The sequence below is a fragment of the Phoenix dactylifera genome, chromosome 1, assembly GCF_051530095.1.
Source record: "Phoenix dactylifera cultivar Ajwa chromosome 1, Ajwa_hap1_PhDact_Kaust_v1.1, whole genome shotgun sequence".
Lineage (NCBI taxonomy): Eukaryota > Viridiplantae > Streptophyta > Magnoliopsida > Arecales > Arecaceae > Phoenix > Phoenix dactylifera.
Genome location: NC_143190.1, coordinates 37,561,051 through 37,588,179, shown reverse-complemented (window position 1 = coordinate 37,588,179; position 27,129 = coordinate 37,561,051). Strand labels below are relative to the sequence as shown.

Sequence of the window (27,129 nt, the reverse complement as noted above, 5' to 3'; positions counted from 1 at the left end):
TAAAAAATTAAGTTGGTTTCTGATAATGAAAAGTAAATACACAAACAAATGAATGAATGTTATGCATCATTCTCTTAAATAATGTGATCATATTATCATCTGCAGCATGCTCAGGATTTGTTGCAAGGAAACAAAACCATTTTCTCTCTTGATGCGTTGGAGAGAGCTTCTTATATATTGCACTCCTCTGGCAGCGTGGGATATCGTTCTTTGTCTGTGCAGTAGTCGTATATGACGAGGTTCCTCCCAACCCAGCCAAAATCCTCAAGCTGGTTGTCTGTGAGGCTCCACGCCTCATACTGGTCCCACCAATGCTCCGTGGTGGTGGAGACGCAGGCCGGGTAGGGATCCTCCCATGGGCAACCATCAGCATGGAAGTCCTTGTAGGAGGACACGAAGGGCGCATTCTTCCAATCGGTCTTCTCGAGGCCTCCCCTCGTCGCCCAGTCATCAGCATTCCAGATGCTTGAGAACATATACATCGGCTTCTCGTTTGGGAAATAGTTATTTGGCTTGCCGGAGTTCTTGTGAACTCTAATGGGAACTCTGTCCACAAAGAACCTGCAGCAGAGTTGCATTGAGATGTTTGTAGGCATGTTTAACTTGAACTAGTGATAGAAAACTTTGGTACTGAGGTCCATGACTTGGTTTGTCTGATGAAATTGGTCTCGACTTCAAACAGGCCTTTGTGTATCAAAGAACTTACTAAGTTCAGCAGATCTAATCTGATCAAGTTGGATGCAAATTCTATATATATTCTACTAGGTTCGAGATCCAAAGCTTGCCATCTTTTCCTTTAGTAAACTTGGTCCTAGCATTTAAATCTGGTGCTTGGGGTCAAGTTGGACTTTGTTTGGAGTTATTGCTTATTTCAATCTACCTTAGGCTTGCCTGGATCTCGAAGTGGTGCTAACGAGGGAGCTGAGGGAGAATTTTTGAAGGGAATACTCACACGATGTGGTGGCTATTCCAAAGGATGGAATAGGTGTGGAAGTCTTCAGTGGGATCAAACCACAGGATGTGCCTCATCTCCCTCCCACCGATCCCACTCTTGTACACATTGGTCTGAATGGTGTATGGCTGCCCAGTCCTGTTCCCCAAGAACTCAAAATCCAACTCATCTCTGTCCGGCCCTGCTCCCAGGTCCGAACACATCTGCAATCATCAAACACAAAGATCTAATAAATCCAATCCAAATCCTTCAAAGATACTGCCATCTGTATCTCATCTATATGCCACATACATAATAAGCCGTGACAACTCCAGCCGAGTCGCCGCCGACCAACTTCAGCTTCATGCTGAACCACCCAAATCTGAATCTCTGACGTGTTTGGAACCCGCAACCTATCGTCCATTTTTGTGTTCTTCTCATTAGAATTCAAAAAAAAAAAAAAATGAAAGATACGTGCATAAAAAAGATTGATTGCAGTATCATATGTTTCCTGCTCTAATCTTCAATTTCTTATTGCTAGATTTAGAGCAGGAAAATAGGAATGTTATCAACCGAAGAACATCATGCAAGAATGCTGCTAAAAGTTTAAGAAGTGCTGTCACCTGTTTTCTTGTCCAAAAAGAGGTACCACACTTGCCCATCAGGCGATGTCTTGAAATGGTCTTCCGCCCACATTATGTGGAAGTTATCCTTGAAGGAAGAAGAGGTCGGCGGGTTCTTCGCCGGAGCTGCCCATGAACGACTCATGGAGCTTGCAAAGCATAGAAGCAGCAGCCATGAAGAAGAAAGCCATGCCCCCCCCATATTTGCTCCTTGGAAGCAAGGGAAGAAGGAGAGATGGAGTCCCAGAGCGTACAACGCACCGAAGCTTATAGCAGCAGCTTTGATTCCTCTCACATTCCGTGTGACCCACAATTATACAATGCTAAGCTTATCACGCCAGATCCGGTCCTTCAAAAAAATACATTGTTAGGTGTGCATCCACCACACCAGGCTAAGTTGTATACTATGAAACTGGCCATGAACATGCAATGAAACTGATGGCTTTCAAGACTGTTCCCTCAGCTACAATTGAGCTCCATTTCGGTGTGGAAGACTCGCAGTGAAGTGCTCGATTTCGTTGTCAAGAATACAGAAATCCAGGCTGCCTTGGGCTGGCCTTTGAGCTTGGGTCAAAAACAGACAGTTGCAAGTGGGGGCTGCATGTCCCGTGTATAATATGAATGATTGGCTGTTAAATAATGGGAAGGTTCCTTTGGGCCACGCAAAAGTATTTCCCTTGGGTCACGGGAAGCCACTGTTAAGGGCTGTCCTTAGAGCTGTTCTTGCGCGTGAAATCTGAATTTGAATTGGGTAAAGCAAAAGGTTAGGAACTGATTCTTTTCAGTTTTAAAGTGAGTATCTGACGTGCTCCCATATGATGTGATGCTGTGAATTGGTCTGCTTTTGGCCCCGTTGCTCTTCTCAAATCGCCAATACAAGTGCGTTTCCTTGTAGGTGCTCTGCCGACACAGAGAAAGAAGACTTACAGACCTATTTTCAGGTTAAAATATAGTGTAAAGCCTCTTCCATTTCACATGTTGAACGTGGAAGGAAAAGCTTGTTTCACTTTGCAATCTGAGTTCTATGTTAAGTGTGTTATGTTTGAGGATTATAGAACAAAAAGATTGAATGCTTTAATAATTCAGTAAAATCTTCAGTGGCATGGAGTGAAAAAAGAAGGCATTACAAATGAGATGAATAGATCGAGATTTGAGCAAAAGATTTTTAGCAAATAAACCAATAATGTGGTGCATTGTAAACGGAATGCTTTTTTGCCTGGGTAAGATACAGTGTATCAGCCAAAGCCAGCTCTGTACTTTGGGTTGTCAGGAAAGTTTGACAAAATTTCTGAAGGCCTCTGTGGAAAAGCTCCTAGAATCTCTTGAAGTAGCGTAGGTAGATTTGGTTCTGCAAGCAATAAAAAAAGGACTTATGGCCGGGAAAAAAAAGGAAGGTTGTAAATGTCTTGCACAAAGCTTCTAACAAAGCTTCTTAGCATTAACGTAAAGTTGGATGACACGCTTCTCAGCATTCCTACCTTCCCAATAGCAATAATGCCCACTCTTCTTATGAATTCTAACCTCTGAACCCAACCAAAATCCAATCAAGACTGTAAACTTTTACATTGATACGAGTAGAAAGATAAACCCGTAAAAAAAAGCTACGGATCCAGGTCTGGCTTTAGATAAAACATAACCGGTCTCAACCAAATCCAACAATCTACCCAACAACTATCATGCATGCATAAATATATATTTTACGTATTTTACACCTAATTATTTTAAGAAACCCGTAAAAATAGCTTTCATATGTTAAAGAAAATTTCTATATTTTATAAAAAAAAGTTTATACAGGATATAAAAAAATTACTTTTTCATCACTCGAGATTGGAGGCATAAGGCATAATTAGGACATTGCTATCTCGCTCGTACTCTCTAAGGACGGGTATGTCTGCCTCAATGGGAGTTGCACAAGCTGTTTTTTTTTTTTTGGCACAAGGACACCATTTATACCTACTTTTTATTTTTTATGAACAAAAGTCATCATTCAACAATTCTTTCAAAAAAGTACTATTGGATATTCACAAATGGTACCCAAAAAAAAATTGGCATAACTCAGCATAATTATTTCCATAGGAATAGCTTTTGCTATTCGTAGTTTTCTTATTCCTGAACCAAATGCAACATTATTATGTAGGATTAGGTTGGGTTATACGTGGACCATAAAATCTAGTTCTGATGAAGAATGCGGAGCTCAAGTCTGGCCAAACCTTAGGATATTTTTTAAAAAATTAAATTATATATCTTTTTTTTGATAAAGCGAGAAGCAAAGAAATCTGGCTTTTATTAAAAAAATAAAGTTTACAGTAATTATTTATAAAGAATTTGTAAAAAAATAAAAAAATAATAATTTTTTTTACAAAAAGTAGTGCCCTATAAGTAGATAATTTAAATTATATAATCATGCATGCCTCAATGTGTGAATGACGGTTTTGATGTTACAGCTATAATCAGGTACGTTTGAGGGAAAAGAGAGGAGAAGCAAGTGATAGGTTAGAATTTGTTCAGTCAAATTAGAAAGGGAAAAAATCCAATCTTTTTGAGAGTTTTATAGAAGGGTTCTAATTTGATTAGGGAGGGAGAGAAAGCATATACGGTAGTTACCGTAAGTCACAAAGTAATCGGGTTAAAAAATACGTTTTTGAAAAAGATTTACAAGGATTTTCTAGACATAGAAAATGATAGATGAAAGTTTTCAAAATTTATCATTTTTGTATATTATAGATAACGAAGGGATAAATACCCTATCCCCATATTTATCCCATCTATATTGTTAAAATGATCAGAAGTATCACTCATTAGCACCAAAAAAATAAAAAAGAGATGACTAGATTTGTCTTTAATCGACAACTAACCAATATAATTCAATGACAGTATGGTATAAAATAAACATAAGTAGGGATAAAAATGATTTATCCATTACCAATCTTATTCCAAAATTAATTATGGAGTGCAATAACTTATCCCCGAATTGCTGTCATTCAGATTCGAATCCAGGCCTTATGATCATGCCGAAAGGCTCTTCAAAATTTTGTTAAAACTTTGGGAGAGCTTGGGCGGCATTGCTGAAGATTTCACTCGAAAAGTTGGACTGTCCTAGATTTAGCCATGAAAAGGAGTGCCGCTGGTGGGAGTGCTTTTTCCAGCGGACAGTGGAGTACTGTCAGAGCCGAGCCTGAAATCGACCTTGGGGGCAGTTCAATGCTTGGTTTGCAGCATCAAGTTCTTTTTAAGTGCAGGATATAGCGGGTGGATGGCTTTTCTATCATTACGTTTCCCAATGACATCAATTCCTCAAGATCATAACTACAGTGTTCCATGCTCCTCTACATATCCGAATTTGAAAAATTAAACTTTTTCTGCTCGATCGCTTTTGTTCAACTGCTTCTGCTGGGAGTCCATTGCTTGTCATAGCTGAACTCAGATCCTATTTCTAGTTTAATCCGGGCTATTCCATTGTTGTCCCTGGGAGAATAGATGGTTTTGTTTGAGCGTAAAAAGTCCGTCACGAGTGGGAGAAGTCACCCAATGACACGGGGAAGAAGTCTTTGTACTATCGGAACTAGATGTCATCGTCTTGCAGTGAGGTTGGCAGCTTTTAATATAAAGCATTATTAGCTTGCCACAGCGTGTCCACGAGGTGTGCTGGATCAGTGAAAAAAAAAAAAAAAAAAAGAAAAGGAAAGAGGACAAGAATATTCTTTAAAATATCAAATTTTATATTAATATTTTTTAAAATTAATATTTATATGTATACTTTCAAAAATATTTGTTTTGTTATTTTATTTTTTTATTTTTGCTTCTGCATATGTAACTACATCATCTAACGCCGTTAAAAAATTAACGATTTTTAAATTAAAATAACAAAATATTCTTAATATGTAGATAAGTAAAAAAAAACATTTGTAAGACTGAAGGATAAAAAAAATAATTTTAAAATTTTATTTTATTTTTAATTAAAATAAATATGATTTTTATTAACGTTGTTGGAAGATCCGTTATATTAAGAGTATTTGTGCAAAAATAGTATTTTATGAAGGTACGGAAATAAATATTAATTTTAAGTAGGTATTTATGTAATTTGAATTTTGAGAAGATTATTCATAAAAAAAATCAAAAAAAACAAAAAAGGCTTAAGTAAGTGTGATTTTATTTTTTTTTAAAGAGAGAGACGCCACCAAGGTGGTAGCCTAGTGGTACTGGGCAGCAATTCTAACCACAAGGTCTCAAGTTCGAATCGCTGCGGCGACGATTAAATTGTGGACCGAAGCTCACTACTTTGGCCACTGCTTGGACTTGTGGTGTAGGACCGCTCTTGAACCGCTAGTAGCCGGGGTGGTGCCGGGTGTGACGTACTCACACGTGGGACTCGAGCCAGAGCTCAGAGGAGTAGCTGAGCCGGGCCCACGGGTGGGGAGGGTATGAGTAAAACCGGTCGGGGTGCCCAACACACGGCCATTTCTGCCCGCATCGAACATTCTCCTGGCGGGGCGGGGGCCCAGTGGGGGCTGCTACGCGGGGGTGGGCTTGTCCTTTCCTCCCCCTATCCCTTTTCTTTAGCAAAAAAAAAAAAAAAAAAAAAAAAAAGAGAGAGACGTCCTTTTAGAGTTTCACGTGAGGCATCCCAGTTCAGTGCTTTTTTGTGAGTCTTTTGGAGAGTTTTCTTTAAATGACTTCCCTTTTATGAGTGAGAGAGAGAGAGAGAGAGAGAGAGAGGCGACTTTTGGTTTTGGACGAGAGGCCTTGAGGCGTTTCTTTGAAAGTGCCCTAACTCGAATTATTCACGTGAAGCGCTATGGTAAAAGAGACGAGCAGAGGTTTTTTTTTTTTTTTTTTTTTTTTTGTGAAAACGGCAATTCATATAGCTCTAAGTTGAGTACATCCAGCCATATCAAAATAAAGTAAAGAGTGCAAGGTGGGAGAAATATCTCCTAACGATGTCCAAATGACCTCTCCGGAGTGCCGAGCGGCAAATGAGGCGACCCAGTCTGTTGCACTGTTCGCCTTCCGAAAAACATGTGAAGCCTGGAAAACAGTCGACTCCTGAGCCAATCTCTGAATCTCACGGATGAGAGGATGATCATCTCCATATCTGTCCACTCCCCGAATCCACTCTATCACCACAGAGGAGTCTCCCTCAAGGCATATGTGCTCAGCACGAAGTACCCGCCTCGCATAGGATATCCCCTCCCAGGCTGCCCGCAGCTCCGCACCGACTACAGTAAATCCCGACGCGCGGCAGTCGCCGGCTGCTATCAAACTGCCGAGATGGTCCCTGATAACAAAGCCAACTCCTCCTAACACCCCGTCCGCCGACCTACTACCATCAAAATTCACTTTGAGATGACCAAGGGGTGGGGGTACCCAAGAGACTAGGTGTCACGACCCCCGCCCCGTTCCCGGCGGGCCGCCGCGACGGTCCTAGGGTGCGGGTAGGCATAAGGCCACCAGCCACCGCGTAGAACCCTACTACCTATCAATCATCAATAAATCTTGAAAAATTTGGCATGATGCATGCACAAAATGATCACTTTTCCTATAGTGACCTGTCAGGATTATCTCAATACATACAACACACTACCTGTCAGAGCAGCAATCACATAATCCGTCACATAATGAACCTGGACAATATATATCAATACATTATCTCAGGCATATAACTCATCTGTATAAAAATCTGGTTCCCATTCCATCCATTGTCAAACCCATATCCACAACAGGATCTATGACTGTAAATATATACTATATACAACAGAAGGTTTATAATACACCAAAAGGGTATAAACCTCTATCTACATTATACTATACTATACTATGGAGCGGCACAGCTAGCAGGCAATCTCTAACCCTGCTCTTCTCTATACAATACCTGCCCTGCAATCAAAATGTCACGACCCCCGCCCCGTTCCCGGCGGCCCGCCGCGACGGTCCTAGGGTGCGGGTAGGCATAAGGCCACCAGCCACCGCGTAGAACCCTACTACCTATAAATCATCAATAGATCTTGAAAAAAATTGGCATGATACATGCACAAAATGATCACTTTTCCTATAGTGACCTGTCAGGATTATCTCAATACATACAACACACTACCTGTCAGAGCAGCAATCACATAATCTGTCACATAATAAACCTGGACAATATATAGCAATACATTATCACAGGCACACAATTGATCTGCACACATATATATATATATATACCTGCTTCCCAATCCATCCATGGTCAAACCCATATCCACAACAGGATCTATGACTGTAACTATGCACTATATACAATAGAAGGTTTATAATACACCAAAAGATATAAACCTCTATCTACATTATACTATACTATACTATACTATACTATACTATACTATACTATACTATACTATGGAGCGGCACAGCTAGCAGGCAACCACTAATCCTGCTCCTCTCTATACAATACCTGCCCTGCAATCAAAAACACCAAACTGGGGAGTGAGTATATAAATACTCAGTGAGTGGAGTAGAGAGTACTATGCACATGAGACAAGATATAATCATGGCTCGAGGTAAAATCTCAAGATCAATAACAAGATGAACATGAACTCAACATAAAGAATATGGAGTAAATCATCAATATCACCACAATCAATATCAACTCATCTGAAGCATATATGGAATAATCAAGTAAACATATATGCTACTCATGAATATGCTCAACAGGTCATAGTACTGAATCATATAAATCAGGTGTCAATAGGCTGAATCATCAATAAGACAGCTATCGGGAGGTGGGTTTTACGCCCCAGGCGAACCAGCAACAACTCCCTACTGCCATATGCATACATCGAATATGACACCACACCAATATGTAAATCATCACTAGACAGCTGTCGGGAGGTGGGTTTTACGCCCCAGGCGAACCAGCAACAACTTCCTACTGTCACATGCATATGCAGGATAAGACACCATACCGATAACATAAATGCTAGACAGCTATCGGGAGGTGGGTTTTACGCCCCAGGCGAACCAGCAACAACTCCCTACTGTCACATGCATATGCAGGATAAGACACCATACCGATAACATAAATGCTAGACAGCTATCGGGAGGTGGGTTTTACGCCCCAGGCGAACCAGCAACAACTCCCTACTGTCACATGCATATGCAGGATAAGACACCACACTGATCATATAAATGCTGGCCAGTATCCAGAACAGAAATCCATCTCACATCTACATACTAAACGGCACCTCGCGGGAATTCTACATCCGCGGAAAGCCATACTGCACCTCGCGGGGTCTTACTATGCCCGGCGGCAAGCAGAATATAAGTCGTAGGACCGGCCGATCCTACGCCTAGGGCCGTGTCCCCCCTAGGAAGGGACTGGGCTCCGCCCACCCAGAAGGCTACTATGTGCACAAAGGCCGATGTTCAACCCCCATCGACTATAGGTGTCCTGCAGATACTGCCAAGCCATGCATAAATGCCATAATGCACCCTCCCAATACTCTACTAAAAAGGAGTATGTTCAAGACTACCACTCACTCGACTCCGACCCAATCATAAACTAACATCAGGGTTAGAAGTGAGGGTCAAGGAAGTGCAATACAACTCAATATACCACTAAAAAGGCTCTACAAATCTTTGAAATAGAGGAAATGAAATCAATTTACAAAAGAAATCATTTCACAATTCGGAATCAATTTGATTACTCATCAACCTCTCGTAATTCCTCTCAATGTTCCCTCAAATGCATGTACAGAATAATCAAGCATGGAGAATCAAGATTATAGAGGAATCTACTACAATATCAGTCAATATGCACAAGTGGAATCAATTCACACTTGGCGATATTCATGAAAATGAATTAAGAATGCTCATGGTGCAAAGTACATGGCTCCCACTCACAAGTCTTTGAAATAGATGAAATGAAATCACTTTACAAAAGATGTCATTTCCCAATTCAGATCCATCGTAATTCCTCTCAATGTTCCCTCGAATGCATGTACAGAATAATCAAGTATGGAGAACAAAATATAGAGGAATCTACAACAACAATTAATCAATAGGCTCAGGTGGAATCAAGTCACACTTGGCAACATTCATGAAAATGAATAAGGAATGCTCATGGTGCAAAGTACATGACTCCCACTCACCTGTCAATCTGGCACAGCCCTGATACGCCTCCAAAAATCTACAGCAGGCAGTGGGGAACTTCTTCCTCTTGTTCCCTAGCTTCTTGCCCAACTGTGACATGCATTTACAATACATTTAGTCTTGTATCAAGGGCTATAATCTACGTGCCAATTATAATATAGGGAACTTTAATTGATTCAACTCCCCTGTTCCCTAAATCTTTTCTTTTCTTTCTTCTTTTTCTTTTTAATTAATTAACTCACCATTTATGTGTATTAGGGACTCCTTTGCATGAGTACAAGGTCCCTTTTTGCTTGATCTAGGCTTAATACTCTATTATAGCATGAAATCCCTTATTTTCCACCCGGATGAACAGTAACCCGGACCGACAGCCGGTTACTTCATCCCGGGTTTGATCCACTTTTCAGACTTCAAATTTGATGAAATTTTTACCTAACATTCTACACTCATAGAGAATTCCAGAATAGTAATATGCATCACTATCGGAGGCCGTTTGACCCCCAAAATAATTCGCCGAAGTTGAGACTTCGACACAGTTTTTCCGTAATACCGGAAAAATTTGTCGAAATCCGATTCTTCCTCTTTTAACCACCTCTACAACCCTTATCCGACCCCTCTAGACTATATCCACCCTTTGTATAGCCTAATGTCACCAAAAGACTAGATAGGGACGGATATTTACCTTTTTCTTTTTGGAAATCGAGGTCCTTGCGTAGAGGGAAAGGAGATCTACGTTTTTCCCTTCAGCTAGAAGTGCAACCGGGATCTCCTTCCTCTTTCTTTCTTCCTTTCCTTTCCTCTTCCTTTCTTCCTTTCCTTCTTCTTCTTCTCTTTTTCTTTCTCTCTGTGTCGTCTGAGAACCCCCTCCCTCTTTCTCTCGGTTTCACCAGCTCAAACCCTCCAATTAAATCACATCAAAACACTATTCACCCTTTGTTTAATATTATTAAATTCCCATTTTGCCCCTAACACTTCAACATATCTACCGTTATGCCATTAACTTTTGATTCCTTCCAATTTTATCCTTACCACTTCAATGCATCTACAACTATGCCATTATCTTTTGATTCCTTCCAATTTTACCCCTTATATCAATTTTAAAGGACTATTCTATCCCTTTTTATATATAAAAAAAAAAATTTGGGGTTATTACATCCTCCCCCCCTTATATAAAATTCGTCCTCGAATTTAAAAGAGTAAATTACCTGTCATAGCTGCATTCGATGTCTGTGCCTCCTGTGGATTTACCGTGAACACCCTTCCTTGCCCTCTGCCTACTGGAGCTGACAGTTGAGATGGTCCAGCACTCTGCTGTGATGTTTGTGCTTGACCTCTACCTCTGCCTACAGGCTCCCTACTACTAGGCCTGTCCATCTGCACAGAAGGATAGGATGCCAAAGGCACAAACTGCTGGGTGGCACCCTGCGGGCATTCTCTGACAAAATGACCCGGCTGTCCACATCTGTAGCACACTCCCTGACCCATTCTGCATCTGCCAGGGTGCTGCTTCCCACATATGCCACATACTGGCCATGATTGGAACCTAGATTCAGTTCTGGCCATAGTGACTGGAGGACGAGGTACTGATGGTAGAAAAGTATCTTGTGATTGACCTCTTTCCCTCCATTTCCTCTTACGTGGGGCAGGTGGAGCTGAGCGTACAGACTGCTCCATCGGGCCCTCCGAGAGATCTACTCCCTCAAATCTATCTCTACTGCTTTGCCCTTTCCCCATACTCATTTTCCTCTGTTCTCTTTCAGCTCTTTCCTCTTTGTTTCTGGTCTCCCACTGTTTTGCTTTATCTATCAGCCTAGACAAGGTGGGGACCTCTACTGCCAGTACTGCATTATAAAGCGGGGAAATCAGACCTCGTCTGAACCTTTCTATCCTGGCAGCTTCAGTGGGGATGATGTAAGGAGCATACTTCCCCAATCTAGTGAACTCACGAGCGTACTCAGATACGCTCATTCCGGGCATCTGCTTCAGCCTCTCAAACTGAAGAGCCCGATTCTGCCTCTCAGCTGGAGACAAGAACTCATCCATCACTGCTTGCCTGAACTCTTCCCAGGTTGGAGGATTCCTACTGTACAATCTGTCCTCCACGTGCCTCTGGTACCAGCCCCAGGCATCTTCCTTCATTGTAAGCCCTACAAGTTCTATAGCTCTTGCATCAGAACAGGGCAGTCTCCGTATCATCTTTTCAGTCTCCTCCAGAAATCTCTAAGGATCTTCACCTTCTTCCCCCTTAAACTCTGGGGTTCTGAGCCTAAGAAATTCCTGTATAGTAATCCCCTCATCATCTAGAGCCCGCCTGGCCAAACTTCTTGGCACAGGTACAGGAGGTGGGATGGATACTACTGACGGGGCAGGAGGTTTCCCCCGAGCAATCTGCTCTCTCAGAGCCTGATTCTCCGCCAGTAACTGTTCCATTAATGCATCTCTACTTCCTACCTCTCCTTGATCATCAACCCTCCGGCTATCAGCAGGAGGAGATTTTTCTCTTTGGGGCTCGACATGTGCGGAACCCGCATCCAATGCTATATCTGGCTCCATCCTCCTTCCAGGACGAGCAGATCCTCTCCTTGGAGGTATTTTTTATATGTCTCTAAAAGAGTTAAAAAGAGAGGGCAGTCGTTACACACTGAGTCATAATATATTTTACTGAATTGTAAATGACTCATAAATTAACATACAGAAAAACCTTATGCTCCATAGTATAATCCTATACTTAATCCTGACTCACCCTATTGCTCTGACAGGACTCTTCTTAACCTTTGCTCTGATACCAAGCTTTGTCACGACCCCCGCCCCGTTCCCGGCGGCCCGCCGCGACGGTCCTAGGGTGCGGGTAGGCATAAGGCCACCAGCCACCGCGTAGAACCCTACTACCTATAAATCATCAATAGATCTTGAAAAAAATTGGCATGATACATGCACAAAATGATCACTTTTCCTATAGTGACCTGTCAGGATTATCTCAATACATACAACACACTACCTGTCAGAGCAGCAATCACATAATCTGTCACATAATAAACCTGGACAATATATAGCAATACATTATCACAGGCACACAATTGATCTGCACACATATATATATATATATACCTGCTTCCCAATCCATCCATGGTCAAACCCATATCCACAACAGGATCTATGACTGTAACTATGCACTATATACAATAGAAGGTTTATAATACACCAAAAGATATAAACCTCTATCTACATTATACTATACTATACTATACTATACTATACTATACTATACTATACTATACTATGGAGCGGCACAGCTAGCAGACAACCACTAATCCTGCTCCTCTCTATACAATACCTGCCCTGCAATCAAAAACACCAAACTGGGGAGTGAGTATATAAATACTCAGTGAGTGGAGTAGAGAGTACTATGCACATGAGACAAGATATAATCATGGCTCGAGGTAAAATCTCAAGATCAATAACAAGATGAACATGAACTCAACATAAAGAATATGGAGTAAATCATCAATATCACCACAATCAATATCAACTCATCTGAAGCATATATGGAATAATCAAGTAAACATATATGCTACTCATGAATATGCTCAACAGGTCATAGTACTGAATCATATAAATCAGGTGTCAATAGGCTGAATCATCAATAAGACAGCTATCGGGAGGTGGGTTTTACGTCCCAGGCGAACCAGCAACAACTCCCTACTGCCATATGCATACATCGAATATGACACCACACCAATATGTAAATCATCACTAGACAGCTGTCGGGAGGTGGGTTTTACGCCCCAGGCGAACCAGCAACAACTTCCTACTGTCACATGCATATGCAGGATAAGACACCATACCGATAACATAAATGCTAGACAGCTATCGGGAGGTGGGTTTTACGCCCCAGGCGAACCAGCAACAACTCCCTACTGTCACATGCATATGCAGGATAAGACACCATACCGATAACATAAATGCTAGACAGCTATCGGGAGGTGGGTTTTACGCCCCAGGCGAACCAGCAACAACTCCCTACTGTCACATGCATATGCAGGATAAGACACCACACTGATCATATAAATGCTGGCCAGTATCCAGAACAGAAATCCATCTCACATCTACATACTAAACGGCACCTCGCGGGAATTCTACATCCGCGGAAAGCCATACTGCACCTCGCGGGGTCTTACTATGCCCGGCGGCAAGCAGAATATAAGTCGTAGGACCGGCCGATCCTACGCCTAGGGCCGTGTCCCCCCTAGGAAGGGACTGGGCTCCGCCCACCCAGAAGGCTACTATGTGCACAAAGGCCGATGTTCAACCCCCATCGACTATAGGTGTCCTGCAGATACTGCCAAGCCATGCATAAATGCCATAATGCACCCTCCCAATACTCTACTAAAAAGGAGTATGTTCAAGACTACCACTCACTCGACTCCGACCCAATCATAAACTAACATCAGGGTTAGAAGTGAGGGTCAAGGAAGTGCAATACAACTCAATATACCACTAAAAAGGCTCTACAAATCTTTGAAATAGAGGAAATGAAATCAATTTACAAAAGAAATCATTTCACAATTCGGAATCAATTTGATTACTCATCAACCTCTCGTAATTCCTCTCAATGTTCCCTCAAATGCATGTACAGAATAATCAAGCATGGAGAATCAAGATTATAGAGGAATCTACTACAATATCAGTCAATATGCACAAGTGGAATCAATTCACACTTGGCGATATTCATGAAAATGAATTAAGAATGCTCATGGTGCAAAGTACATGGCTCCCACTCACAAGTCTTTGAAATAGATGAAATGAAATCACTTTACAAAAGATGTCATTTCCCAATTCAGATCCATCGTAATTCCTCTCAATGTTCCCTCGAATGCATGTACAGAATAATCAAGTATGGAGAACAAAATATAGAGGAATCTACAACAACAATTAATCAATAGGCTCAGGTGGAATCAAGTCACACTTGGCAACATTCATGAAAATGAATAAGGAATGCTCATGGTGCAAAGTACATGACTCCCACTCACCTGTCAATCTGGCACAGCCCTGATACGCCTCCAAAAATCTACAGCAGGCAGTGGGGAACTTCTTCCTCTTGTTCCCTAGCTTCTTGCCCAACTGTGACATGCATTTATAATACATTTAGTCTTGTATCAAGGGCTATAATCTACGTGCCAATTATAATATAGGGAACTTTAATTGATTCAACTCCCCTGTTCCCTAAATCTTTTCTTTTCTTTCTTCTTTTTCTTTTTAATTAATTAACTCACCATTTATGTGTATTAGGGACTCCTTTGCATGAGTACAAGGTCCCTTTTTGCTTGATCTAGGCTTAATACTCTATTATAGCATGAAATCCCTTATTTTCCACCCGGATGAACAGTAACCCGGACCGACAGCCGGTTACTTCATCCCGGGTTTGATCCACTTTTCAGACTTCAAATTTGATGAAATTTTTACCTAACATTCTACACTCATAGAGGATTCCAGAATAGTAATATGCATCACTATCGGAGGCCGTTTGACCCCCGAAATAATTCGCCGAAGTTGAGACTTCGACACAGTTTTTCCGTAATACCGGAAAAATTTGTCGAAATCCGATTCTTCCTCTTTTAACCACCTCTACAACCCTTATCCGACCCCTCTAGACTATATCCACCCTTTATATAGCCTAATGTCACCAAAAGACTAGATAGGGACGGATATTTACCTTTTTCTTTTTGGAAATCGAGGTCCTTGCGTAGAGGGGAAGGAGATCTACGTTTTTCCCTTCAGCTAGAAGTGCAACCGGGATCTCCTTCCTCTTTCTTTCTTCCTTTCCTTTCCTCTTCCTTTCTTCCTTTCCTTCTTCTTCTTCTCTTTTTCTTTCTCTCTGTGTCGTCTGAGAACCCCCTCCCTCTTTCTCTCGGTTTCACCAGCTCAAACCCTCCAATTAAATCACATCAAAACACTATTCACCCTTTGTTTAATATTATTAAATTCCCATTTTGCCCCTAACACTTCAACATATCTACCGTTATGCCATTAACTTTTGATTCCTTCCAATTTTACCCTTACCACTTCAATGCATCTACAACTATGCCATTATCTTTTGATTCCTTCCAATTTTACCCCTTATATCAATTTTAAAGGACTATTCTATCCCTTTTTATATATAAAAAAAAAAAAATTTGGGGTTATTACACAAAAACACCAAACTGGAGAGTGAGTATATAAATACTCAGTGAGTGGAGTAGAGAGTACTATGCACATGAGACCAGATATAATCATGGCTCGAGGTGAAATCTCAAGATCAATAACAAGATGAACATGATCTCAACATAGAGAATATGGAGTAAGTCATCAATATCACCACAAACAATATCAACTCATCTGAAGCATATATGGAATAATCAAGTCAACATATATGCTACTCATGAATATGCTCAACAGATCATAATGCTGGAACATACAAATCAGGTGTCAATATGCTGAAATCATCACTAGACAGCTGTCGGGAGGTGGGTTTTACGCCCCAGGCGAACCAGCAACAACTCCCTACTGTCACATGCATATGCAGGATAAGACACCATATCGATAATGTAAATGCTAGACAGCCGTCGGAAGGTGGGTTTTACGCCCCAGGCGAACCAGCAACAACTCCCTACTGTCACATGCATATGCAGGATAAGACACCACACTAATCATGTAAATGCCGGCCAGTATCCAGAACAGAAATCCATCTCACATCTACATACTAAACGGCACCTCGCGGAAATTCTACATCCGCGGAAAGCCATACTGCACCTCGCGGGGTCTTACTATGCCCGGCGGCAAGCAGAATATAAGTCGTAGGACCGGCCGATCCTACGCCTAGGGCCGTGTCCCCCCTAGGAAGGGACTGGGCTCCGCCCACCCAGAAGGCTACTATGTGCACAAAGGCCGATGTTCAACCCCATCGACTATAGGTGTCCTGCAGATACTGCCAAGCCATGCATAAATGCCATAATGCACCCTCCCAATACTCTACTAAAAAGGAGCATAATCAAGACTACCACTCACTCGGCCACGACCCAATTATAACTAACATCAGGGTTGGGAGTGAGGAATCACGGAAGTACAATGCAACTCAATATACCATGAGAAGGGCTCTACAAGTCTTTGAAATAGAGAAAATGAAATCAATTTACAAAAGAAGTTATTTCACAATTCAGATCCAATTTAATTACTCATAAAGGAGTATAATCAAAGCTACCACTCACAAGTCTTTGAAATAGAGGAAATGAAATCAATTTACAAAAGAAGTTATTTCACAATTCGGAATCAATTTGGTTACTCATCAACCCCTCGTAATTCCTCTCAATGTTTCCTCAAATGCGTGCACAAGATAATCAAGTATGGAGAAACAAAATTATAGAGGAATCTACTACAATATCAATCAATATGCACAAGTGGAATCAATTCACACTTGGCGGTATTCATAAAAATGAATTAAGGATGCTCATGGTGCAAAGTACATGACTCCCACTCACCTGTCAATCTGGCACAGCCTTGATACACCTCCAAAAATCTACAGCAGGCAGTGGGAAACTTCTTCCTCTCACTACAAGAAAAAGGAGCTTTGGCGACGCTTTTTGAGGCTTTTACCGACGCTTATAAGCGTCGGTAATTTTCTTCCCGACGCTTTTAAAAGCGTCACCAAAGCGTCGGCTATGTCGGAGTGGAAAAAAAATTACCGACGCGTTTGAAAAGCGTCGCTAAAAACTTTTAGCGACGCTTTTAAGCGTCGCTAAAGCTTCAATTAGCGACGCTTTAAAGCGTCGTCATAAATTGTTTTTATGGAAAAAAAATATAAAAATACCCAAGAAAACCTTGCTGTCCCCTGCAAAAAAAAAGAAAAAAGAACGGTTTCCTCGTTGCAGAGGAACTCCTCGCTGCACGCCCGTTCCAAATCGACGGCGTCAAGGGGCAAACCGACGGAATATTCTCCTCCGCCGACTCCTCCATCTCCGGAGACCTCTCCTTCTTGATCGGCCTCATCTCACCTTCCTTCGCCTCCTCCGCCGCGGCCGGCGCCCTCTTCCTCTTCCCCGCCGTCGCGAGCGGCGGTGGAGGGGGCGGGATGCAGCGGCCGGAGCTGCCGATCTCGTTGGGGAAGTTGAGGATCGCCTTGAAGCCGCGCATCTGGAAAGCGGCACGGTCGTAGGCCTTCGCGGCCTCGACGGCGGTGTCGAAAGTCCCGAGCCATATCCTGGATCCCCGCCGGTTGGGATCCCGGATCTCCGCCGCGAACTTCCCCCACGGCCGCTGCCGCACCCTCCGTTACCGCCGCCCGTCGTTGTGCTCCGCCGGCCCTACGGCTGCTGCCGCCTCCGTCCACTCGATCTCGAACTTTCGGACCGGGGGTAGGGAGATGGTGAGCGACGGGAGGCAGAGGTCGGAGGCCTGCTGCGAGTCGCCGCCGAACCGGATCATGGGGTCGACCGGCTCGGCGAAGCGGTAAGCTTCCAGCACTCCGTAGGGATCGATGCGGCCGCTGCCGGAGAAGGGCTGGGTGGTGTCAAGGTAGTCGGAGACGGCGATGCCGTGGGGGGCGGAGGGCGGGGGAAGAGGGGAGAGGGGTAGGTCTCCGAGGAGATGCTCGCGGATCAGGTCGAGGGTGGAGTCATCGTCGACGATGGACGCCATGATAAGAATCCGGCAAAGCAAGAAGAGAGATAAGATAGAAGAGCCAATATTGATAAAAAGAGATTTGTAAGGGAGGGGGTTTGAGGGATCGGGAGAGGGGAGGGGATTGACACGGTGCTTCTCTACTCTCCTTGCTCATCTCGGCTAGCTTCTACTTGTTTCTTCTTGGAGAAAGCGGGCAAAAACAAGCACAATACCCCGCATTTGAAGTTTTCTTCCGCTCGAGGATCAAGCTCTTCAGAGTCCTTACACTTGCAGAGGAACTCCATTTTCAGGCAGCTTCATGCCGGGACTTCTAAGAATGTCGAACTCATCTGATGGCGCAGAAGATCTCCCCTCACCACAAGACTTGTGGATCGCTGGCGAGCCAAGGAGTGGAAAGCAGGGTGGGGCTGTTTGTGCTGGAATTCTCCATTTCTTGAAGCTCTTCGTTGCAGCTGAACCAGATTGTGGCGACGAGAACGCTGAAATAGGAAGACTGCAGCTGATGACTTTAGGCTTTCGGAGCAGCGGCAGAGTCAGTGGTGATTGTGGCAGATGATCTCCCACCTTTGCAGGGGGAGGGGGCGAGCGGCGGAGAGAGAAGGGGAGGGGGGCGCCGTTGGGAGGAAAAATATCGGGAGGAATTTGCAGGGAGGAGGGGATAATGGCCTCCGACGACGCTTTCTAAAGCGTCGTTGGGAGGAAAAAATTAAAAAAAAAATGATTTTTGCTTCTGCCGACGCTTAAAAGCGTCGGCCCAAGCCACGGGTTGCGACGACGCTTATAAGCGTCGGCGGAAGCCAGACTTCCAAAAAAATTACCGACGCTTCTACTTAGCGTCGGCAGACAAAAGTCGGAAAAGCTCCTTCTTCTTGTAGTGTCTTGTTCTCTAGCTTCTTGCCCAACTGTGACATGCATTTATAATACATTTAGTCCTGTATCAAGGGTCATAATCTACGTGCCAATTATAACATAGGGAACTTTAATTGATTCAACTCCCCTGTTCCCTAAATCTTTTCTTTTCTTTCTTCTTTTTCTTTTTAATTAATTAACTCACCATTTATGTGTATTAGGAACTCCCTTGCATGAGTACAAGGTCCCTTTTAGCTTGATCTAGGCTTAATACCCTATTATAGCATGAAATCCCCTATTTTCCACCCGGATGAACAGTAACCCGGACCGACAGCCGGTTACTTCATCCCGAGTTTGATCTACTTTTCAGACTCCAAATTTGATGAAATTTTTACCTAACATTCTACACTCATAGAGGATTCCAAAGAGATAACATGCATCATCATCGGAGGCCGTTTGACTCCCTAAATAATTCGCCGAAGTTAGGACTTCGGCACAATTTTTCCGTAGTACCGGAAAAATTTGTCAAAATCCGATTCTTCCTCTTTTAACCACCTCTACAACCCTTATCCGACCCCTCTAGACTATATCCACCCTTTGTATAGCCTAATATCATCAAAAGACTAGATAGGGATGGATATTTACCTTTTTTTTTTTGGAAATCGAGGTCCTTGCGTAGAGGGGAAGGAGATCTACGTTTTTCCCTTCAGCTAGAAGTGCAACCGGGATCTCCTTCCTCTTCCTTTCTTCCTTTCCTTTCCTCTTCCTTTCTTCCTTTCCTTTCCTCTCCTTCTTTTTCTTCCTCTCTGTCTGTCTGAGACTCCCCTGTGACTCTCTCTCGGTCCCCATCCAAAAGCCACACAAACCCCCTAATTAAATCACATCAAAACACTATTCACCCTTTTTTAATATTATTAAATTCCCATTTTGCCCCTAACACTTCAACATATCTACCGTTATGCCATTAACTTTTGATTCCTTCCAATTTTACCCCTTATATCAATTTTAAAGGACTATTCTATCCCTTTTTTATATAAAAAAATAAAAAAAAATTTGGGGTTATTACACTAGGGCAAACCTGGGCGCTGTGACAGCAGAAAGAGTACCCCAGGTGTCCCTGGCCATCTCAGAAGAGAAAGTAATAGCAGTGGTAGAAACCTCCCTGGCAAGATGCATGGCTCTGTCCACCACCATCCGCGGGGGTAACCGCCTGCCCTCAAAAATACCCGCGTTCCTGTCCAGCCAGATAGAATGAGCCAAATATGCCCACCGGATCCCGGCCTCAACCGTGCTGGGCCGCCGCATGGCCACTCTCAACCAATGAATCAAATCCTGTGTCGACTCGACTGAATGGGGCAGCAATGTGGGCGATCGGCTTCAAATGCCCCAAGCTCTGGGGCACTGCAAAAGAACATGATCCATCGTCTCCTCTGTCTCCGTACACTAATCACAACACTGAGTGATCCTCACCCCTCGCTGTGCTAGTAAGCTCTTGGTCGGTAGGCAACCCCACGCTACCTTCCAGATGAAGAGCGCCACACGCGGGTGAATCCGCATCCTCCAGATCCATCCTCCCTCTATCTGTCGGGCTGGCTCTCGGCTCAATAATGTGTGGATATCCCTGGCTCGCACCTGCGATCGCCCTGTCGGCATCCAGACTAATCTATCCGCCCCTCCCTGGGCAAAAATAGGTAGGGCCAGGATCCTCTCCGCCAACTGCTCCCCGAAAGCCTCCCTAATCAGCTCCACCCTCCAGCGGTCCCCCCCGGCTCCATCAAGTCACTGACCCTGAGACCGGCTAACCTCGATGTGTCCACTGTAACCGGAAGTCTACTCATAGGCTGCTCCGTCACCCAACGGTCCTCCAACACATCAATAGATCGACCATCACCAATGGCCCATCTAATCGCAGGAAACACCAACCCTGCTCTAGCACAAATCTCCCTCCAGATCGGTGAGTGGCGCCGCCCAGACCGGGCACCCGGCACTGGATCGCCATACTTGGCCCTCATAAGTGAAGACCACATGCCATCAGGCTCCAACACCACTCTAGCAGCGTGTCGTGCAGCTAGAACCTCACGCCTCGCCACCAAAGACTGCACACCCAAACCACCATATCTCGTCGGCTGACATACAACCTCCCAAGCCATAAGATGGATACCCCCTCTGCCTCCAGTCCTCCCCCAAATAAAATCCCTGAAGATCTGCTCAATATTCCTAACTGTCGCTACCGGTATAAGAGAGTTAGATAATAGGTAAATCGGGATCGAGGAAAGAACTGACCGTACCAGTATAATCCTGCCCATCATGGAGAGAGAATGTATCTGCCACCCCTCCAACCTATGCCGGATACTGATCTCAAGAGAGGTGCAATCACTGCTACGCAGACGCTGACCAGAGATCGGGACTCCCAAATACCTTAACGTGCCCTCCTGCTCTCCCACCCCCAAAATCTCCAGTATAGCGGTCTTCACATCTGGTTTGGTCTTCGGGCTAAAACAAATTGCTGATTTAGATGAATTAACCCGTTGACCAGACATAGAACAATAATCCCGCAAGATCGTCCAAATGATCCCTGCTGCCTGTCTAGTCGCACGTACTAACAGAAGACAATCATCGGCAAATAGTAGCTGAGAAATCGGTGAGGCATCCAGCACAAGCCTATAAACCTCCAGCTCCTGGGTGATCACTGCATGCCGCAAGGTCCTGGAAAGCGCATTTGCACATATAATAAACAGTAATGGGGAGAGGGGACAACCCTGACGCAGCCCACCAGAGGACACAAAATACCGTGATGGCGTTCCATTTACCAAAATGGCAAAGGAAGGGCCTCTGATACATCCCATGACCCATCTGATCCATGCCTCGGGAAATCCAAACCCCTGCAAGGACTGCTGTACAAAATCCCATCTCATCCTATCGTATGCCCTCTCCATGTCAAGCTTGACCCCCATCAGACTCCTCCTGCTCGACGCCCTGCCAAGATCATACATGAACTCCTGGGCAATAAGAACATTATCTGTGATACTCCGTCCTCCCACAAAAGCCCCCTGCTCCGGACTGATCAATCTCGGAAGTATATCCCTCAATCTGACAGCTAGTAACTTCGCCGTCGCTTTGTACAAGGTAGTACAGAGACTGATCGGGCGAAAGTGACTAGGCTCCGAAGCATCCTGTCGCTTCGGTATCAGAGTGACTAGGGTCCTCTGCCAATCTGTAGACATCACTGCTGTGCTGAAATACTGCTGTATGGCCGCCGTCACCCCCTGACCAACAATCATCCAGTACCTCCGGAAGAATAACAGTGGAAAGTCGTCCGGACCCGGCGCCTTGTCCCCCTCAAGGGACCACATCACCTCCCTAATCTCCCTCTCCGATACCGGCCTAATCAGTGCGACCATATCCTCCTCTGCCACCCGTGCCATTGGCGATACGATACTCCCTGAACTCCCAGTACCCATTTGCTCAGACCATCTGGCCCTGAAGAAACCCTCCAGCACCCTCCGAATCAAATCTGGATCCTCCACTAACTGCCCATCCTCATCCCTAATTACCCTAATCCTGTTCCGATGCCTCCTGATCACTGCCGACTGGTGGAAAAACCTAGTATTCCGATCCCCCTCCTGGATCCACTGCACCCTCGATTTCTGTCTCCAAAAGATCTCCTGCTGTCTCAAGAGAGAATCATGTAAGGATAGTAGAGATCTGAGCTCCCCCATCTCCTCCTCTGCCAAACTCCCCCCCAAGGCCTCCTGAGCCTGTAATCCGGCAATAGCCTCCTCGGTCTCCTCAATCCTCCTGAAGATATTCCCTACCTCCTCACGGTTCCACCTTCTCAACCTTCTTTTTGTCAGCTCCAACCGGCGAGACACACGATACATAGCATCCCCTCTCACTAGTACATCCCAAGCCTCCCTCACAATCTCCCAGGACCGAGGGTAACATGTCCAGAACTTCTCAAATCTAAAAGGGGGATGAAAAGAGACAGCTGCATCAGTACTAACTAGTAAGGAACAGTGGTCGGACGCAATTCTCGGCAAGTGATGGACATGGTAGTCAGAAAAACACTGGGCCCACCCCGCTGTGGCATAGACTCTGTCCAATCTCTCCCAAACCCGGGCCTGCCCCTGCTAATTATTGCACCATGTGAATGTTGGTCCCGAAAATCCCAAGTCTATCAGTCCATTTGACGCTATGAAATCTTGGAACTCACGGATTTCCCTCTTATAAGTGAAGGCCCTCCCCCCCATCTTCTCCTGGGGATCCGTGATACAGTTGAAGTCACCTGCCACCAACATGGGATAACCCTGAGTGATAAGCTGAGACGCCTCCGCCCACAACCGCCTCCGCACTCTATAATCTGTACTGGCATACACAGCTGCTAGAACCCACGGGCTCCGATTGTCCTCTGATATCACTACGATGACCTCCTGTTTACAAACATTGAAAACATCAATTTGGTAGTCACCCTGTGCCCAAGTCACTATAATACCTCTCGACAGTCCTTGAGATTCCACTGCATAAAAATCCCAAGACCTCGGTATCGTCGCACGGGCCTTCTGAAGGCTTTACCCGGAGAGCCGGGTCTCGAACAAAACACAAATTTCAGGTTTATGCTGTTGCACCAACCTGCGAAAAGCCGGGGCAAAGGAGGGCTTACCTGCACCCCGACAATTCCAAAGGAGGGCTCTCATGGTGCACCTGGTGTGTCGACACAGCCCACCTCCCCAGGGCCGCTACCGCTTCTAGGTTCCAACTCCAATTCCTTACTACACAGCACAGCTCCTCCCTGCTCCAAGTCACTGTGCATCACACCCTTAGCAGTGGCCAACAGCTGCTGAACAGCTTGATGGTGTGACCCCCTATGCACCTGTGCCATTTGGCACACGGATTCCATCGACATCAAACTAATTTCTTCCCCATTACCAGCACCGCAGTGTGCCTTCTCCTCCAATCTTGGGCCGCAGACCCTGCTTCCCACCAGAGTGTCGAAGGAAAGGGAGCTCCCAGCACCCTTCGTATCACCTTGTTGGTGTACCAAACGGCACGAGTCGTCTTCCTCCCTTTCCACTGAAACCCCCATGGCCATGGATCGTACCACACCGGAATGAGTGACCTCCACCTGTTCACTGGCTTCCCCGGCTCCCACCTGAACTGACGGTCCAGCTACAACTCTCGCCGGCTCACCGGTCACCGCCGCCAGCAGTTCCGCCGCTACCGACGCCGCTCGGGCCAGCCCCTGCCAAGAAGGTATGCTCTCCCCATGCCGTCGGCCCCCTCCTTCCTCCCTGCATGCCTCATCGTAGCCGTGTCCGCCGCCACAAGGGGTGGCGGCGAACTCTTGCTACGCCGGCAGCCACCTCCGGCCGAGCGGAACCCATCTCCCCGGGGGGTGGGGGGAAATCTCGTCTCGGTACTGCATTCGGGCCGGCCACAGATGGCGTCCCGGCTGCCCGATTTGGCCCACGCGTTGGCAGCGCCCGGTGGACCTTAGACGGACTCCGGGCCCTTTTAAGCGGACTTGGGCCCGGCCCAGCCCTTCCCAGATCCATCTGGCCCAACGAGGGCGGCCGAGTCCCCCCACCGAGTCCCCTCACCGAGTCACAACTGGGTTAGTCCTGCTCACCTGGTTGACTCAGGCCTCCGTCCATCTCCACAGACGAGCCGCCTAGAGCTGACTTCTCCGGCGACTTCCGTCTGGCCACCTTGGTTGGCTTTTGCCAACCTTCCAAATCCTGCGGTGAGACGGGCAGTCGCGGCCCCCTATCTCCCTCGCTCGGACTCGCCGCAGACGTCGCCGGAGCCGAGCCCACACTGGTGCTCGCCCCTGTCTGCATCATCTTCCCTTTCCCCCCTTTCGGAGCTCCGATGCCCTCGTTCCAGCTCATGGAGAGCCAAGGGCCGTAGATCAGAGGATCCTCCGCTTCCCTTGACATCTTCCCAGTATCTGGACATCGAGCATTACTACCAGTTTCGGCCTCCATTCCAACCGTCACCGGGGAAGAAAACTCACAAGCCGCCTCCCCATGACCGATTCGGCCGCACCTGTAGCAGTAGACGGGTAAGTTCTCGTACACAAACTCCTGCCAGATCTTCCTCTCTAATCCCTCCTTAGCTCCCTTCATGAATATTCCCGGCTTTAAAGGAGCTCTTATGTCAAGCTCCACTTTAACCCGTGCAAACCACCTCTTCCTCCCTTGATCGGTAGCTGCGTCCAAAGCCAAAGGTCTCCCCGCCGTCGCTGCAATCTGGATCAATGTCTCCTTAGCCCAGAAATCCAGCGGCAGCCGTGGGAGGCGGAGCCAAGCTACCACCCGTCCAGCACCACCGGAGCCGGTGATGAAGTTTGGCTTCCACCGTTCCATCGTGAGAAGTTGGCCGGCCAATAAACATGGCCCCCTCACCAGCATGGCCTCCCGATCCTCCTCGCAGGCGAAGCGGACCGCCAAGACGTCGTCAGCCATTGTAATGACCTCGACATTATAGTCCAGGTTCCCCATCCTTCTCAGCTCCCGCCCAACCCACTCCGCCGGAACCTTCCGCCCCACACTTTGCATAAAAACAGAGGTACTCCTCCACTCCTTCCTGGTCATCTCCAACCTCTCCTCAGGGACCTCCAGGACTTCCGTGAAACAAGTCTTCAGGGCTCCCAGCTCCCGCTTCGAGATCTGGTGGCGTGTCCATCGACCTTGATTCGCCGAACCCCTAGCCACCGCCGCCCATGACACACCCTTCGAGTCGGCCCTAAGGGGCTGGCGCCCCAACCCCCCGGACCTCCCACGCTCCCCCGTCTCCCTCTCCTTAGCCCTACTGTCGGCCATCTGAGCCACCCCACACCCGTTTGAGAAAAACCCCCCAAGACCGCACGACTATTGACGCGGCTCTCTCTCACTCCTCTCTCTCACTCCTCTCCCCCTTCGTACGCTCTCCTATCATGGTGGGATTCGGTTGCTGCCCTTTTTTTTCGATTTTCATATGTTGTTCATAAGTAATTTTTCTTTTTTACTTTCTTCAACTTTAAATTAGGTGATCCTGAGCCGACTGATCATATTTTGGAGGCGATGATGTGGTTCTACATACCATCTAATAATGCGTAGATTTTTTACAATAATTAGACTTTAAATTGGGCTCTATCCATTGTATATACTTTGGGACTCGGGCAAATTAGGTTAAACATTGAAACAAAAGACATTTCAGAGAAGCAACACCATGTCTACCAGCATTTGGCATGCTTCTTCATATAGTGTAAACTTATGGATAGTTGAGTTATAGCATATGATTTTGCTGTTGATATATTGGTATTATTTTCTTAATAAATATTTTTTAATAAAAATATATTTTTTACATAAATATTACTTTAGCATAAATATCATGGTACATGGTTATATGGACTATGATGACCCAAATTTATGTGTGTGATTTGATGACATCCGGTTCTTGAACCTTACTTTAGAGTACTACATCTTGCCCTTTAAGCAAGCAACTGCGAGTAGTGTCTCGGCTTGTCCAGCAATCTAGGCTCGTAGTTGGGGTGTAGGATACGGTAGCGAGTGGAGATTGATTTCTATTTTTCTTTTTCCTTTCTTTTATCCATTCCTGTGTTAAAATAAGAGAAGTTGGATACTTTTTTTCCAACCAATCTTGGCTTGGCTTGGGATGGGAGAGGGTAGCGAGAACTAGCTTTTGCTAGTCTTAGACTCTGTTTGGTAAAGCTATTAGTAATAGAGCTTTCGAAAGTAGAATTTTTTGAAGTAGAGCTACTTCTATTCCATCTAAAAATATTTTTGAAAAGCCAAAAAGCATAGAAAAGTATCCAAACGGGGCCTTAGTAATAACTCTATAGCTATATTTTTTTTTTCCTTCTTGTCTAAAAATAAGAGAAGGAGCAAAAAAAAAAAAAAGAAGCAACCAAACACCTACTGCTCCTGCAAATTGTGCTTGTAGCCT

General features: G+C 45.2%; 1 protein-coding gene and 1 pseudogene across 1 annotated transcript; both read right to left on the bottom strand.

The window, feature by feature from the left end:
- Positions 1-49: 49 nt before the first annotated feature.
- Positions 50-2,902, bottom strand: XTH8 (xyloglucan endotransglucosylase/hydrolase 8). Its single transcript, XM_008804995.4, has 4 exons — positions 1,555-2,902; positions 1,244-1,344; positions 953-1,155; positions 50-561 (listed from the first exon to the last, which is right to left on the bottom strand). Exons 1-4 carry the CDS (start codon positions 1,754-1,756, stop codon positions 171-173), a joined length of 897 nt encoding a protein of 298 aa, XP_008803217.1. The 5' UTR covers positions 1,757-2,902; the 3' UTR covers positions 50-170.
- LOC148715224 (ethylene-responsive transcription factor ERF107-like) lies at positions 2,790-18,423 on the bottom strand (annotated as a pseudogene).
- Between the last annotated feature and the right edge of the window lie 8,706 nt (positions 18,424-27,129).

Coding starts and splice junctions, on each gene's coding strand:
- XTH8 (XM_008804995.4), bottom strand. CDS start 1,756: ATGGGGGGGGCATGGCTTTCTTCTTCATGGCTGCTGCTTCTATGCTTT. Junction 1,156..1,243: donor GAGTTGTCACGGCTTATTAT/GTATGTGGCATA, acceptor TGATGATTGCAG/ATGTGTTCGGACCTGGGAGC. Junction 562..952: donor TGGAATAGCCACCACATCGT/GTGAGTATTCCC, acceptor ACTCTGCTGCAG/GTTCTTTGTGGACAGAGTTC.